At 40.4% G+C, this 17,568-nt stretch overlaps 1 protein-coding gene across 5 annotated transcripts in view; it reads left to right on the forward strand.

Moving 5' to 3' along the window:
* The window catches only part of LOC123968247 (atrial natriuretic peptide receptor 1-like), a 169,179-nt gene that overhangs the window by 78,966 nt on the left and 72,645 nt on the right, over positions 1 to 17,568 (forward strand). For all 5 annotated transcript variants that reach the window (XM_046044866.1, XM_046044864.1, XM_046044862.1 and 2 more), the window contains 2 exons: positions 3,269 to 3,382; positions 12,912 to 13,047. In XM_046044866.1, coding sequence (XP_045900822.1) covers positions 3,269 to 3,382; positions 12,912 to 13,047 — 250 coding nt within the window. The remainder of the gene's footprint in view (positions 1 to 3,268; positions 3,383 to 12,911; positions 13,048 to 17,568) is intronic.

Consider the following 17,568-nt stretch of genomic DNA (forward strand, 5'->3'; position numbering starts at 1 on the left):
GGGGGGGGGGGAGCACCGCTTGTCTTGGTAAATAAACATTAAAGAAGATGAAGGACGAGCCCGGCTGTGATGTGGATCACTGGTCACCAAGACGAAAGACAACAATGGGGCCGCACTCAAATAACATGAGTGTGTTTGGAGAGACAACAGGTTGACAGCGTGAAGCAACGTTTGGCGGGTTTCTCACAGGAAAGGAATTCGCTCAGTTTGAGTTCAGATAAAGACACCTAGAAACTAAAGGGAGATGGCGTGATTGATTATTTCCAGAGAGAAATTTGCTTGTTTAAATTCCTCCAGTAAATATTTAAAATCAAAACTGACTGTGACCTGAAAGACGGAGGGGTTTGTTATCAGAAGTTTCTGATTTACTTTAAAAGGAACAGTTCACTGAAGTTGAACCAAATCTTACATGTGTTGGTGCAGATTAAATAATATAAAATGAATCAAATGAATCTGTTCAGACTGTTTAAAGTCGTCACTTTGGACTCTGCTAAATGTCTGCCATCAGTTTGGATTCTTTATGGCTTTTTTCACTCCTGAATAAGAGATTAATTGAAAGAATAATCAAAAAAAGATGGTGGCTGATATCAGTACAGTGTCCTGACCCGAATTAAAATGATGTTGAATATGCAACACAACTATTACTCGAACCCCCTGCCGGTTGTATTTGGGGTAGTACTGTTTGGCTTTAATATCACTAATATGCAGGAAATAGCTATAGCTATAACTGGAAGTCAGATAAACCCCCATCTTTAAAACGAGGAATAGAAGAGGTGTCACTTTGAGAGGTTCATTCGATAAATGTGTGCATATCTGGTCTCTGTTTAGTGAAGATTTAGAGAAAATGTCATTGTGACTCATTATTTAACCACATCCTGGTACTTGCAGCGATGCATGTCTGTCTGGGTTTATCTTTTTTTTTTTGTATTTTCATTTTATTATATTTTACTTTCATAAATATAAAAATGCCTGTTTTTGACACACTGCTGTTTGTGATGTTGATATTGTGAACTGCATTGTTGTGAGGAAAACTGATAAATAAAGTCTTAAAAGATGTCAAATCAAGCAAATGTCTTGCAGGACAGACGCTCACGACATCCTGTTTTTCATGTTTGAGCACAACCGATGCGGCATCTGAGACGCCCCGCGACTTTCCAACAAAAAGAATAGTGTCAGAATTGTTTTGCCCTCTCTCACCTTTCAGTTCTATGACGTGGATCTGGGAAGAAATAAACACAGAGCGTCTCTTTCGCTTTGATTCAGAAAACCTGCATTACACACAGAATCCTTTGTCGTCGTTGCTGTCGGGTGGAGCAGCTCAGTCCGTCCCTGACACCTCATCTCCTGCATGTCATGCAAGTCGTGAAAATTGCCAAGCTATGATTGACCGGTGCTGACATGTCTCTCAGACAAGTCACGGCAAGCCTCTAAGATTGCCTAATCTGAAGCAGTGGTCATCTAAAAAGACCTTTTCCAATTATAATGCCTATCAGGTTGAATCCACCATATTAAGTCTGTTTGGTAGGAAACCAAAACTGAACTCCAGGTTTCACCTTGACCGCTGCAGATGACCTCTTCTTCATGGGTCCCATTACCACATGGGCACTTTCCACTGGTCAGTAATGTCATATGATGATATCTGATGGAAACAAGCCAGCCGTCTGAACTTGTTTGTACGGCACAAAGCAACATCTCCTCCTCTTCCTGTTTCTCTTCCAAATGCAATCAAAGTTCACCAGAAAACACATTTTCACTCATCCAACTTTATTTGTTTAATTTCTCAACATGTGTACTGTTTTCTTATGTACAGTACCATTTAAAAAGACACTTTTAAATGTCCTTTTTTTAATGAAAAGTGCATTAAAATAACATCAGATTGGTCAGAAATACAGCTTAGATATTGATAATGTTGTTGCTGCAAACTGCTGATTTGTAATGGAATATCTATAGAGGTCCATTATCAGGACCAACCCTGTGTTCTAATGGCCTGTTTGCTAATCCAATCGTTTTAAAAGGCAAATTGATCAGGAGAAAACCTTTTTCTAGGTAGAGTTTCAAAGAAAAAGGCATTAAAAGAAAAGATGAAGCCCTGATCCTTTCTTTTTATTGGCTGGTCTTAGAAATGACTTTTTGCCTCTCTGCCCTGAAGGCCAGAAGCATCACAGAGTTTGTTTTACAGGTAATATTTAATGACCTGTGAGGCATCAGATTCTCAAACTAGACCCTCTAATGTGTTTGTCGTCTTGCTCAGTTGTGCACCAGAGCCTCCCACTCCTCTTTCTGGTCTGGTTAGAGCCAGTTTGTTCTGTGAAAGGAGTAGCACACAGTATTGTACGAGATCTTCAGTTTCTTGGCAGCTTCAATTCTCAGAACAAGAACAGACTGACGAGTTTCAGAAGAAAGTTCTGTCTAGTTCTGGCCATTTTGGGCCTGTAATGAACCCACAGCTGCTGATTCTCCAGACACTCAACTAGTCTATAGAAGGATATACACTGAACCAAATTATAAATGCAGCACTTTTGTTTTTGCCCCCATTTGTCATGAGCTGAACTCAAAGATCTAAGACTTTCTCTATGTACACAAAAGGCCTATTTCTCTCAAATATTGTTCATAAATCTGTCGAAATCTGTGTAAGTGAGCACTTCTCCTTTGCAGAGATAATCCATCCACCTCCCAGGTGTGGCATATCAAGATGCTGATCAGACAGCATGGGGATTGCACGGGTGTGCCTTAGGCTGGCCACAATAAAAGGCCACTAGAAAATGTGAAGGTCCTGAGCTGGTGTGGTTACACGTGGTCTGCGGTTGTGAGGCTGGTTGGATGTACTGCAGTCAGCATGCCAATTGCATGCTCCCTCAAAACCTGAGACATCTGTGGCATTGTGCTGTGTGATGGAACTGCGCATTTTGGAGTGGCCTTTTATTGTGACCAGCCTAAGGCACACCTGTGCAATCCCCATGCTGTCTGATCTACATCTTGATACGCCACACCTGTGAGGTGGATGGATTATCTCCGCAAAGGAGAAGTGCTCACTAAGTGTTGCATTTGCAGCAACAAGACATTTACAAAATTAACTATCAGTTATTTTAATGAAACAAACAAAATGTTTATCATTCAAAAACAGGGGCATCTCTAAGTGTGTCCAAACTTTTGACTGGTACTTTAAATCTAATAGTTACAACATGTGGAAAAACATTTACCTGCTGATCGGTCCGTGTTCATCAGGAAAGCAAGTGTTACTTTAAAGTCCTTCTCTTCCCGTTTTCAGAGTGTGAAGATCCTGACGTACCGAGAGCCTCAGAACCACGAGTACAGAGAGTTTGTCAGCAATCTGAAGACGGACGCCTTGGAAATGTTCAACTACACCGTAGAGGACTCACTGGTGAGAAGTGTTTGTGTGTGCTAGTGATTATGGACTAGTGATGGGAAAATGGCTCTTCATTTAGTGCCACTGTTGGTCACAGCCTGAGTTACTGTGTTATTCTGTAAGATTTTTCATCTGCAATAGAGTGAAATATTCATTTTAAGTGTGAGATGTCAATAATATAAAAATAACACTCTACTAAATAATATTAAATAGTATATAGTTTATAAATTATATATACACACGCTGTATATTTTTAATTAATGGAAGTGAAAGTTATTCATTGTCATGTTTTTTTTTTTTTCCATGGGTGGGGGAATGTGCACAAAATTGGCTCTCAGACTCCCACCGTTCACTAAAAAGAGCCGACTCATTCAAGACCGACAAATCACTAATTTGGACACAGTGAGCATGAATATAAAATACATATTAAGGTTCTATGGAATGAAAAAAACATTATTTTGCTAAAATCAAAGCAATACCTTCCACAAAATTCATAAAAACAGAACCTGCTTTTGGAAACTGCTGTATCTGTAACTCTAGTAAAATTATATATGGAATAATATAATATATGGAATATTTAGTAATCTGGAAATAATTATTTTTTCTTGTTTTGTTAGTAGTGGAGGTGATTACACAACTAGAAGAAAGATCAGGTTCATCCTCTGGAAAAAAACTGTTGGACGGACAAACATCACCGTCCTCAGGCCTCAGTGCTGCTGGACAAAGACAAATATGATCAAATAAAAATAAAGGAAATTAGGTTATTAGATCTAATAAACGTGACAGTCGCAGCAATGGAAAATATGAACAGTGTTTAGGTAAAAAAAATGATTATGTAAATGTATAATTAGCATCGTCAGAGCAGCTGTGATGACTGAACCACTTCAATTTAGAGAAGCATATTTAGTCTGCTGATTCTTATCCTGTCGCTTCATCCTGCTGAAAATCACACACAGAGAAAAAGACAGAAAAGAAAAGAGACAGTTCTCACACTTTAAATCCCAGATCAACTCAGCACAACACAGTGCTAACGGCTGCTGATATTATCATCTGGCACGACGATGACATGGTGTAAAACAATAACTGCCCCTCAGAGAGGAGGTGAGACGATTTGTTTTCCGTTGTGATCCCTGTTGAGGCTTTGCACATTTTAATGTGTTAGAAAAAGACACGGTGGTGAATACCTTAACACACTGGATTTATGTTTGCAATGTTGTTAAGGAAAAGGTTAAATCGATTAGTTGTTTGGTCTACAAAATTACCCACGGAGAGGTCCTCAAATGTCCTCTTTTGTTCACAACCCAAATATATTCAGTTTATTGTCACAGAGGAGTAAAGAAACCAGAAAATATTCAACTTTGAGAAGCTGGAATCACAGAATTTGGATTTTTTTTTCTTTAAAAAGGAACTCTAAGCGATGAATTGATAGTTGGTGATTAATTTAATAGTTGACAACTAATCAAGTTATCAATCCAGCTCTACATGTGACCAAGAGGGTCCATATAAGGACTTCACCTGATTAGACCCAAGTGTCCTATCATTCAGCGAAGATGGAAAGTTAGAGACTCGGACTCGAGTCCGACTTAAGTCACACACACAGTGACTTGAGACTCGTCCTCAAAAGACTTCAGACTTGACTCGGACTCAAGGTGCGGGACACGTGAACAATGTTTATTAACAATGTCTGATGAGCTTGCTGTACTTTTTTAGCCATCTGTAAACAGAGAATGAGAGAGAATAAGCATGTGTATTTCACTTTACACATAATCTGCCATAATTTCAATGTAGCATATTCACATCTAGTACATCCCTTTACCAGCACTCTTTAATTCTAACCAAGGCTACGTGAAACCATTTCTCATCAAATACTACATGACTGTCTTCAACAAGGGCTGCAACTTTGAGATTTCATTTACATTTATTCATTTAGCTGACGCTTTTATCCAAAGCCACTTACAATTGCTATACATGTCAGAGGTCGCACGCCTCTGGAGCAACTAGGGGTTAAGTGTCTTGCTCAGGGACACAATAGTGTCTTCGAACAGTGGATTCGAATCATGTCTCTCACACCAAAGGCATGTGTCTTATCCACTGCACCATCACAACTAACGTTATAACCACAACCTGAGCTGTTATGGCTCTGACTACAGCGTTTCACATCTACAGTGTCACAAAAAGAGGAGCTACAGGAAGCCGTGTTATTTTCTTGTTCAGCACATGTTTATTTACAGTACATGTCCGCTCTGGTTTAATAATTTCAGACACGCCGACTATAACTGCAGACAGGCGGACCGCAGATAAATTTAGAATACACCAGAAACTATAGTTTAATGTCCATTACAACGTTAGTGCTCCTCCACTGATAAACACAGCATTAGCTTTGTGGCTAATTTAGCAACAGGCAGTGTTAACGTTAGCTGCTGTAATGTTATGTAATTAAGAGAATGTTAAGAGAATATTTAGAAGTAGTGAACTATAATATAATAACTATAATATCGTCCGGCCGATAAATCGGTTTCACATTCCAGACGTGCCCTGACTTTAGAGTCATAAACGATGCATCGCTCATGGCGACGTTCCCAGCTGGAGAACATGTTGCTGCTGAGTGCGCAAGATTAGAGAACACCGAACACCACAATTTCAAATTTCTAAAGAAGAGAGAACAGTTCTCTTGTCTGTGCATGAGGCGGCTGCTAATCCGCTCCAAACTCCCTTAAAAAAAATCACGGAGTTTTGTGAGTTGTTGAGTTTGGGGAAACTGTATTTGTTGTGAAACGCGGTCCAAGTTACAACAAAATCGTTATTATTGATCCCCTCTTGTAAATTTGCAAATGAAATGCATGACGTTGTTCCTTTCTTTGTATACAGTGTCAGTTTGTCCTGGGGTGTTGCAGTACTGGCATGAAAGCTGCTCCGTCACTAAACAGCAGATCAGCTGCTCATCAGGACGTGATTTCAGTGGAACTTTCTGTTGCTGCAGCAGAAACGTTCATTAAAAAATTTGCATTTATAAAAGCAGTATGTATTTTATTGTCCTGACTGTTAATTAGCACATGTCTAAAACAACCTCAAGTTTAATTTAAAGGCTAATAGCTAAATGAGAGGCATTGTGTCATTTTGCTATTCATAATCCGAATAGTCGATTATTCTTCAATAATCGACTATCAAAATAGTCATTAGTTGCAGCCCTATTGTAGACGTCTTAAGTGTGATTTATACTTCTGCGCCTGATGTGCACCTCCGCAAAAATGTAACTACACGTCGAGGCGACGCGGACCATAAGAACTGTGATTGGTCGGCTGGGTAGCCCCGCAATGCCTCAGAGCCGACAGGAAGTGCCCGTGCTTTGAAGTAAATTTAAGTAGCGGCCAAACCAGCGGCTGTAACACGGTGGATCAATATAATTGAGTGTCACAACCCACGCAAAATGACTCGTTTCACCATCGGAATGTTATCCATTTGGTCGATAACATGGAAAAAAAAATACCCCTATTCACGTTAGCGGATGGCTAAACCGGAAGTTCGGCGGGCAATAGTGAACACATTGGACGCTGTAGCACTACTGCTGAGTAGCGTTTGGGGGTGTAACTGCAGAACGACGGAGACACCGACGCACAAGTATAAATGCATGGCTACCTGACGCAGGAGTATAAATCAAGCTTTAGGTTACATGGTTGTGCTCTGTAAGTTAAAAACCGGTTACAGGTTTATTGTTGATTATGTAACGTTACAGTTTTATTTAGTTAACGTTACACTGGGTTTGAGAGTCTGCAGTTGGTGTTGACTTACAGTAATTAATAAGCTGTCAGTGATTGCATTGCACACAACATGGTTGTACTCTATAAATGAAACAGTTACAGAATCCCTTATAGCGAAGCAGTTCTATAAGCAGCCTGGATTGAACGCAGCAGGTGATACAACATTCATTATGACAATGACAGACTTGAGACTTGACTTTGACTCTAGGTCAAAGACTTGTGAGCATCTCTGGCATGTACAATTCAAATTAATTACCAGTAGATCACTCTTACATATTAATTACATGTCAAAGATTCCTTCAATAGTTTTTACCTTTTTGCCAACTCACCTGTTATATAATTTTAAGCTTTTAGCTTTGTTTGAAATGCTTAACAGTTAATCAGAAATCAGCAGTTCGTTAGCATCGATAATTATCACAATAAATATCAAATTGTTATTTCTTTCTTTTAAAGGCTGATTTCTGCTCCTTTGTAGTTTAAACTCTTCTTTATGGTCATCACTTGATGCCAAACAGTGGATCACTTCACAAATCTAGATAAAAGTAGAACATTCAAAACAATTGTGATAAAATCTTTATGCATAAAATATGCATGAGTAAAAAAAGTAAAATCTTTTTTCAAACTGAAGTCCTAATTTGTGTATGATTCAAGTAAATAAAATCAAATTTATTGAATATTTATTGCAAATGTATTATATTGATATAGAAAAAATGCACGTTGCGATAATTATTGTTATTTTATTGTCCTGCCCTACTGCAGAGCAATGTACATGTTGTTTTTCTGAAGTGATGCTGGGATGTTTTGATAAAGTTTCATGAAAATAAGTTGATGGATATAATCGTTAGATTAAAACACTGTTTAGGTTGTTGTTACTTTCACTGATTGTGTGACTCTTATTGCAGTGTACACAGTGCATTTAATGGACAAATAGATACTTTTGGAAATAAGGTTATTCACTTTCTGGCAGTAAATTAAATGAGTAGATAAATGCCACTATGCGGATGTTTGGAGTCTGTGGTACCCAGTTCTATCCTGCTTGCTGTTGCATGCTGGGGCAGCAGGTTGAGGGTAGTGGATACTAACAGATTCAACAAACTGATCTGCAAGCTCAGTGACATTGTCGGGGTGGAGCTGGACTCTTTGTGGTGTTAGCGAGGAGGATGCTGTCTAAGCTACATGTCATCTTTGACAATGTCTCCCACCCACTCCGTGATTGTCTGGTCAAACACAGGAGCACTTTCAGTGACAGACTCACCCCTCTTAAATGCACCACAGAGAGGATTTTAATCCATTCCACCTCAACACTATCAATACTCTACTACTAACGGCATTACTATTAGCACTATTTATTAATTAAACTTCTGTCATACATTACATTGTATGTATTGTATATGTATGTACATTACATACTGTAAAGTACTGTACATATTTCTACATTCCTATTTATATTTTAAGATTTGTATATTTTCTTGATATTTTCTATTTACCAACTTTCTATTATTATTTACAGTATATTCCTTTAATGCCTTGAGATGCAAAGTGAGCAACTGTAACACAAGAATTTCCACTCGATTCTGAAAGCTACAATGATAAGCTGGTTAGCTTAGCTTAGAACGGCGATTCCCAAAGTGTGGTGAGCTGCCTCTAGGTGGTGCACGACAATGATTTTATCCAAATACAACGCCGTTTTTGAGACATTAAAAAACAGTTTATTTGTTACCCATTCAACTACTGACTGCAATTCCTTATTTAAGACACCTGCAAGTTCAGCGATTGTGGATTCCGTCATATATACTGATGTATCATCAGCATAATTGCTTTGCCCTATACATTTGTAAACACAACAAATAACAATGGACCTAGACAGCTTCCTTGAGGAACTCCGCAGCGGTATAGCTTCTAATATATATTATAGTTTTTTCCTCAGCAAAACTTCATTAAAGAAAACCAAATATTGCAGTCTGATTAAATCCATAATATTTAAGCTTTTCTAATAACAAACTATGATCAATTATATCAAAAGCTGCACTGAAATCCAATAATATAACGCCTACTAATTTGTTTCTGTCAGTTTCTCTGAGCCAATCGTTTGACATTTGAGTCAGTTGTGTTAGAGATAGGTAGATCTGGCTAACACCTACACACAGTGTAAAGCATTACAATAATCAAAGCGGGCTAGCTGTTTCCCCCTGCTTCCAGTCTTTGTGCTCAGCTTGGCTTGGCATGTCCTGGATCTGTCTATTTTGGACTGCTCCTTTACAACAATCAGCCACCAGCTGCTGAATATTTGTTACCCTGCACGTTCCTTAATGCTGTAATCTGCTCAAATGTAATACGGGCCTCTAGTTTGGCCCTTATCAGGCACCATATGTGTGCGAGTCTGTGTTAAGTAGGCACGTTGTCTGGCAGCTAATCAGCAGCTGCCAGTTCAGACAGACTGAGCTGAGGGGACGCTAATGTAGTTAACAGTCACAGAGACACACACACATACACACACACACACACACATAATAAGATGACACTTTGAGTGATCCCTGTGGAGAAACAGGATATTTCAAAGGAAACATGGACCGTTTGGAAACTAGCAGATGGCAGAAAATACAACCAGCAGCTGACAGATAACGCTTGTAATGTCTGTTTTGTAATTTTCTAAACTACAGATGACACGGCATGTTGAATGATCATCAGATGTTTTTGCTCACCCTTACAGATGTTCTGTCGCCATTTATCAGTTTGTACTTTTTTGGAAAACTGCATGAATATTTTTCCTTTTTCACAAAGAAGCATTATCTCGTCGTACTTTTTCTTTCTTCAGTCCATTTCAGCCTGCACACCGGAGCATCCTCATTAAATGTAACCTGCATGAAATGTGTAATTTCCAGCCTTTTATTTATGTTTTTAATCATTAAGCAGGGCTTCACACTGTTTACCCACGGCTTAGGGCTCTTAAATATTGATTTAAAGTTATTATAAGGTTAAAATCACTGCTGGGGCTGCAAGGTTGCTAAAGGTCAATGTTATGACAGACATTTTAAGAGGAGATGCGCCACTTAAATAATCCAATATAATTCTTTAGGGAAAGTGTAACGCCAAAGATGGCGGTTGTATGCACATATCCCGCCCCTCCCGCTAGAAAGCCGTGAAACTTATTAAGCCAATCGTGTGGTTCCACTGGATCTAACGTGCATACATCATTACTACCACGCATCCATAGTGGAAGTATAACCAGTGGGGAAAAACTTTTTAAAACTTTTTTTGGGGGAAAGTCCTTAAACTGTTTAATTGTTTTTATCAGATTTTACTTCTGATTCTATATATGCACGTTTTATGTCCCGGTGACTAGTGAAAGTCCAGTAATGGCTTTTAAAATGCTTAATAGTTCTTTTAGTGGCCGACTGAAGATGCTGACCGGCTCAGATGGGAGATGGGAACTCCCTTTGGGCTTTATCACTGCAAACCTATCACATGCACTAAAAAGATATTTAACTCAATAAAGGAGAGGGGAAAAGCTAAAAAGCATTATACCACCTCTTTAAGGTTTCCAGCTAGTCCCATTTGTAGCATCGAATGTCAGCTCCAATCACAAGGCTTTTAATGGGTGTTTTATTTCTTGTCCTGTGTGCACGTACTAAGTGACTTTTCTTTTTATGTTGTATGTTGTTCTGGCTTGTGCTTCTTTTTCTGCCTCTGCCGGTTCATGGGTCATACATACCATCTCCTCTGACGCCTTCTCTTGTTTCGGCGTTTTAGTAATTTCAGTAAAAGTCAGCTCCGACTCCAACATGATCTGCTCACTTTCACTCGCTGTTGTTTGTAGTAGGCTACACTCAATTCAGTTTTATTTTATTTATATAGCCCCAACTCCATAACAAAAGTTAAATCATTGCACTTTCCGGATGTTGTGCAGGAACAGGAAGGCAGCAGGTGACTCGCAGCCCCAGATCCAGACTCCAGAGCCAGAAACACCTGCAGAAAGTGATAGGAGGAGAGGGCTGAGAAATACTACGGGAACATATTTTTTACCAGCCAAAATAATAAACTGCCTTTTGTGTACATATAGGGCTACATATGTTTCCTTCCTTTTAATTGATATAATAAGGTATTATGTCAAATACAAACTGAAATAAGAGGCCAGAGTGAAATTTGAAGCAAAATTATATTATTGCTAAATGTACTTAGACATAACAGTAACTGGTTTTCTAAACTTACAAGATGCTTATTAATCATTCAACTTAAATCTCATCACTGCTCACTCTTGTCATGCTTTATCATTCAACTTAAACCCCCTCATCAGACTGCTCACTTTCTACAATCCCCCTCTTCTGGCCTCCTGGTTCTGACAGAGTCCTGGTCCTACAGCATCACAGGTTTTGTGGGATCAACATTTTTTATACAGTCTATGGATCAGTCTCCTTGATCTCTGGGGAGGATTGCAGGACCATTAGAAGATCTGGCAGTGTGTCAGACATTGACTGGACCGCCAACTACCCAGCTAAAAGCTAAAAACACTCCTAGTACAACTTTTGTAATTAGCTCCAAACATTAGCAGCTTTCACGCTGCCTTGTTTCACAGGGGTTTTGCGGCAATCTGCTGGCTCGCTGCACTTTATGAAAGGTATGGAGCCCAATTTTTCCGCCTCTGTACAGGGGAAGTTGGTGACAGGTTCGAGACAGAAAGATGGAACGATCTCTGGGTAAAAGCCACAGCTGACATGCTGCAGCACGCCCCTGGTTCCTGTAAAGCCGGACTGCTATGTGAAAGCACACATGGTTGCCAGATAAAGGGCTTTTCTCACGGGATAAAGCTGCAAACTTTTTTTCAGTATGAATAAGCGAATGCGACATAAATGCAGATATTCTTTCCGAGCTGATCTCCATATTAACGCAGCTTCACTCTCCTGTCCCCAAACGCCCACCCCTTACAAAAAGACAAACACAAGTAACATAAACAACAACCAATGAACGCCCCTATTCCCTGTGTTACATGATTTTAGATCCCTTGGTACATCGGGGACCAATTTAAGTGCGACGCAAAACCAACAAGATCGCCGGTCTGCTGCTAATTTCCGTCAAATAGAAATTATATTGCGAATATTCAATTCAATTCAATTCAATTTTATTTATATAGCGCCAAATCACAACAACAGTTATCTCACAGCGCTTTTCATAAAAGAGCAGGTCTAGACCGTACTCTGTGATGATATTTACAGAAGCCCAACAGTTCCCACCAAGAGCAAGCACTAGGCGACAGAGGCAAGGAAAAACTTCCAATATATTCACCTGCCAATGTGGCGGGTAGCCTTCCAACATTTGGCCGCCAAATGGAAAATCCATCTTCTTGTGACGGGTGTTAATTTCCATCCCAGGTCTAGGCCTATAGCAACATAACTAAGGGATGTTTCATCACCTGAGCCAGCCCTAACTATAGGCTCTATCAAAGAGGAAAGTCTTAAAAGCCTGCTCCTAAATGTGACAATGGTGTCTGCCTCCTGAACCCAAACTGGGACTGGACAAAGATCCAATCAGGGTCACTAATTAGACTAAAAGAAGCAGTGAACAATATTACTTTGGGGGGGAGGGGAAGATGACATTGAAATGTCTGTTGTTTGAGAGAAACCTTAAGTATCTCGCATCCTGAATAAATCCAAATGCCATTTAATACACTTAGCTTAATTAATAAATTTTATTTGCCATCTAAGGGCATCACTTCTGGCCAGATAACAAATGCACATGCAAACACAGAAGGAAAACATGAAAGTGATTTGGTTCTGCTTTCCTTCTTCCAGATGAACATCATAGCAGGAGGATTTTACGACGGGTTGATGCTCTACACTCACGCTCTGAATGAGACCATGTCGATGTCCGGCGGTCGGCCTCCGGGCAAAGTCGTCACCAAGAGGATGTGGAATCGAACCTTCCACGGTTAGTGCCTTTTTAAAAAGGAGAAATTCATTTGAACTGCTTCTTCTGTGGTAGCATTCACCAATCACGCTTTTCATTAATTTATTTTACATTTTCTTTGTTTAGTGATTCAGAACAGTGAGGGAAGTGTTTATATATTTGGGAGAATAATTTAAGAGGAAGTCTGAGAGATGTGGTTTGCTTGGGTTCATATGAAAAAGGGATTTCTGGTGCGCATGGCTCTGAATGTTGCTGTCATATTATCATGTGTTGAAATCTGTGTTTCTGTGCCTGCTGCTTTTTAAATGAGCATGATTAACCTCTTGGGAAACAAACACTGAGTCATATTGTTTGCTTCTGGAGACTGTGTGATGACTTCAGCCAATAGAAAGACATGCCATCAGTTAGTAGGCTACGTAGCTTTGTTGCTAACTAGTAATTTAATTCAAGGCAATATACACCAATCAGCCATAACATTCTGACCACAAATAGTTGAACACAATAACTTTGATTATCTGGTTATCATGGCACCTGTTAGTGGGTGGGATCTATCAGGCAGCAGCTGAAGTCCTCAGACATGGTGTGTTAGAAGCAGGGTTAGAATGAGAGCTTTATCAAGAAATCTAAACATCATTTGAAATTTCATTAACACGACCAGGAATTCAGTAGCAACATGATGACAGGTCGACACCGTTAAGACTTTTTAACTTTAAACGATCGCTTGCATGAATTCACAAAGTCGGACTCCACAGGAAAGCACTGTAAAAATTTATTCTGTCTCCATGAGCAAATTCCATTTAATATGTATTGATTTTTGTGTGACTGAGCTATCAGGTTGGTTTGGTTGGACACAGGGAAATTAATCTGGTAAATTATTGAATTTCTGATCTTCAAGCTGCAGGTTTTGGCTCCATCCTGCCGAAAAAAACAGAAAGTAAATAGTTAGCATGTTTTGTTTTGTGCTGCTTGTTAACCAGGCAGTAGCTCTGTGCTGTTAGATGTTAAATTCACACTAACTCACATAAAGCAGCATTTTAAACGTACGACATGTTGATGTAAGTGATGTCACAGCTGGTGTTTCCCGTCAGCTGTAAAATACCTGCTGTGAAATCGTTGGTTTTGTTGGTTTTGAGGTTGCAGAGAGAAACAGAAGTGTGAATCTGAACAGCTGGACTCTAATTTGCTATAGCTGCCCTCTCCACGTGAGCACACTCATGTGCTATTGATTCAGTGAGAGGTGTAATTTAGTTTAAAAGTGGCTGATGTAGTTTTTCAATGAAATTACAGTATCAGTAAATCACTTTTTCACTGCCTTTTTGTCAACTGGCTGTAGCCTCACTTAGAAATGAAGCTCACGTGTGTTTTCTCTGTTGCTTGGAAAAGGCATTATTCTGCTTTTAATGTGAAGGAATCGGGTCGGGTTGCCTCTCTCCGACTACATCGTCAAAACAGCAACCAATGAAATGCAGTCCACTAACATCATAAAAAAACCGGCTCCCAGCACAACACAGACTCCAACATAAATTTCACTTAAGGATTAAAAAACAACTAAGTTTAATGTGCTGAAGCCCTTCAGACCAAACGATAATCAAATGTGTGTCGGGCGAAACACAGTCAACATCAGAAAGGCTTGAGTCACAGAGAGACCTCCGCTTTGTTTTGAACCCGACAAAACCAAACCAGCAGAGTGGGCTTTCATCCCGTTGGACAGGTAAACTAACTTACTGCAAAGTATGTGAAATATATTGTCATTTTGTGCTTTAGTTGCCTCAAATTTGAAAACATTAGCTCGCCGGCTAGAGCTAGAGTTGTATTGCTTGCAGGTATTATGTCAAATTGTTGATTTTAGCCTGTAAGAAATGATGTAACGTTAAAAAGCAAATGTGGAGCGAGTTGTTTATACTAGCCTATAGTGATGTTTGTATCATAACATTCAATTTAGATTTATTGACGTTTTACCGATACTCAGGTATATAGCTTCTGCACCATCTCAGTCACTGTAACTTGCGCATAATATATAATAATGCAACATAGGTGCCCAGCACAACACCTCAGTGGAAAACCCATTCACTACAGTAATGTTACTTACTGCGGTCTAACTGTTAAATTTGACAGCAATCTCATTTATAATCTTCAGTCCAGCTCACTAACCGTTTTGTTATCATCAAATACATTTAGCTGTGCTGACATTGCTGAGCCTCCGGTGAAAAATACACAAATAGTAAAGTTAGTTACTGAAAAGCAGCTAACAATGTAGCACATTGGCTAAATGCAGTAAATGTACCGGTATCATGTAACGAGCATGGATTAGTTCATCCTCCAGCTGATAAAAATATTACTGTAATGCTGCAGTGGGAGTTTACCTGAGTAAGCTGTCTGTGTGTGTCGGATTATGCTCGCTCATGAGTTCGATTACATGTACGAGCACACCCCTGGTTGCAATCTACCATCCGCACCGCTAGTGGCCGCTGAAAACTACGTGTAGCCCCTTTAAGTTACACTCAGAGTTAAATAACGCTTACAGTTTAACGTGAAATCTAAAATAAGAAAGCGTGAAGAGCTTCTCTCCAAAATGAGAATTGTGACACCCACTCGAATGAAATGATGGCTGACCAAGTCAAACTCATTATGAACTGCTGTTGAGGTTATCGTATCAGAATCAGTTTTATTGCCAGGTATGTGTACACATACGAGGAATTTGACTCAGGATTGTACATTGCTCACGATGTGCTTACTTATACAATAATAAAATAATAATATAATAATAATAAAATAAAATCAGACACAAAATACACTAATATACACACTATGAACAAAACAATATCAACATATTGACAAATAGTGCAGTGATCAGAGTGCAAAGGATGCAAGAGTAAACTATTATTCTCATTATGTACATGTTGAAGGTGGATATGATATACAGGTACACATACACATACATGCATACATGTGTACATGTACACAGTGTGATGGAGCATAGTGCAAAGGATGCTGGAAAAAATAAATAAGACCTATGACCTTATGACCTGAGGTAGGTGTATTGGTATACAGTATATACAATATGACATAGTATGAACAGCACTGAAATAGAGAATGGTGAATAAATAAATAATAAGTGGAAACCAGTAAACAGGTGGCTGATTAGAGGCAGAGTTACTGGGTTATTGCACAGGAATTGTTCCTGACACCGTGAGTCAGAAATCAGCTGTTCATCAGAGTGATGGCTTGTGGGAAGAAACTGATCCTGAGTCTGTTGGTTTTGGCGTACAGTGCTCTGTAGCGCCTACCAGAGGGGAGGAGCTCGAACAGGTTGTGTCCAGGGTGAGATGGATCTGCAGTAATGTTTCCTGCCCGTTGCCTGACTCTGGAAATGTATAAGTCCTGAATGGAGGGCAGGTTGGCACCAACGATTTTTTCTGCAGTCCTGACTGTCTGTTGTAGTCTGCTCCTGTCCTTTTTGCTGGCAGATCCAAACCAGACAGTGATGGAGGTGCAGAGGACAGACTGGATGATGTCTGTTTAGAAGTGGATCAGCAGCTCCTTAGGCAGGTTGAGCTTCCTGAGCTGACGCAGGAAGTACATCCTCTGTTGGGCCTTCTTGATGATGGTGTCAGTCCCACTTCAGGTCCTGGGATATAGTGGAACCCAGAAATCTGAAGGATTCCACAGCAGACACAGGGCTGTTGAGTATGGTGATGGGGGGTAGAGTGGGGGGGATCCTCCTGAAGTCCATGATCATCTCCACAGTTTTGAGCGTGTTAAGCTCCAGGTTGTTCTGACCCGGATGAGGCCGATGACCGTTCTGTCGTCAGCGAACTTCAGGAGTTTGACAGATGGGTCTCCTGAGGTGCAGTCGTTGGTGTAGAGGGAGAAGAGCAGTGGGGAGAGCACACACCCCTAGGGGGCGCCAGTGCTGATAGTCCGGGTGCTTGATGTGATGTTCCCCAGCCTGACCTGCTAACTCCTGTCAGTCAGGAATTCTGTGATCCACTGACAGGTGGAGGCTGGCACAGTGAGCTGGGTGAGTTTGGTGCTGAGGATGTCCAGGATGATGGTGTTGAACGCCGAGCTGAAGTCCACGAACAGGATCTTTGCATATGTCCCTGGAGAGTCGAGGTGTTGCAGGATGTGATGCAGACCCAAGTTCATCATCCACTGACCTGTTAGCCCTGTAGGCAAACTGCAGGGGGTCCAGCAGGGGGCCTCTAATGTCCTTCAGGTGGGCCAACACCAGTCTTTCAAAGGACTCCATGACTACAGATGTCAGGGCGACGGGCCTGTAGTCATTTAGTCCAGAGATGGAGGGTTTTTTTGGGACCAGGATGACTGTGGAGCGTTTGAAGCAGGAGGGAACTTCACACAGCTCCAGTGATTTGTTGAAGATCTGGGTGAAGATGGGGGCCAGCTGGTCCGCACAGATTTTCAGGCAGGATGGAGACACACCGTCGGGGCCAGGAGCCTTCCTGATCTTCTGCCTTTGGAAGAGGTGGCTCACGTCCTCTTCACAGATCTTGAGTGCAGGTGAGAGGTCAGAGGGGGAAG

This window comes from Micropterus dolomieu, linkage group LG03 (genome assembly GCF_021292245.1).
Source record: "Micropterus dolomieu isolate WLL.071019.BEF.003 ecotype Adirondacks linkage group LG03, ASM2129224v1, whole genome shotgun sequence".
In the NCBI taxonomy this organism is placed as follows: domain Eukaryota; kingdom Metazoa; phylum Chordata; class Actinopteri; order Centrarchiformes; family Centrarchidae; genus Micropterus; species Micropterus dolomieu.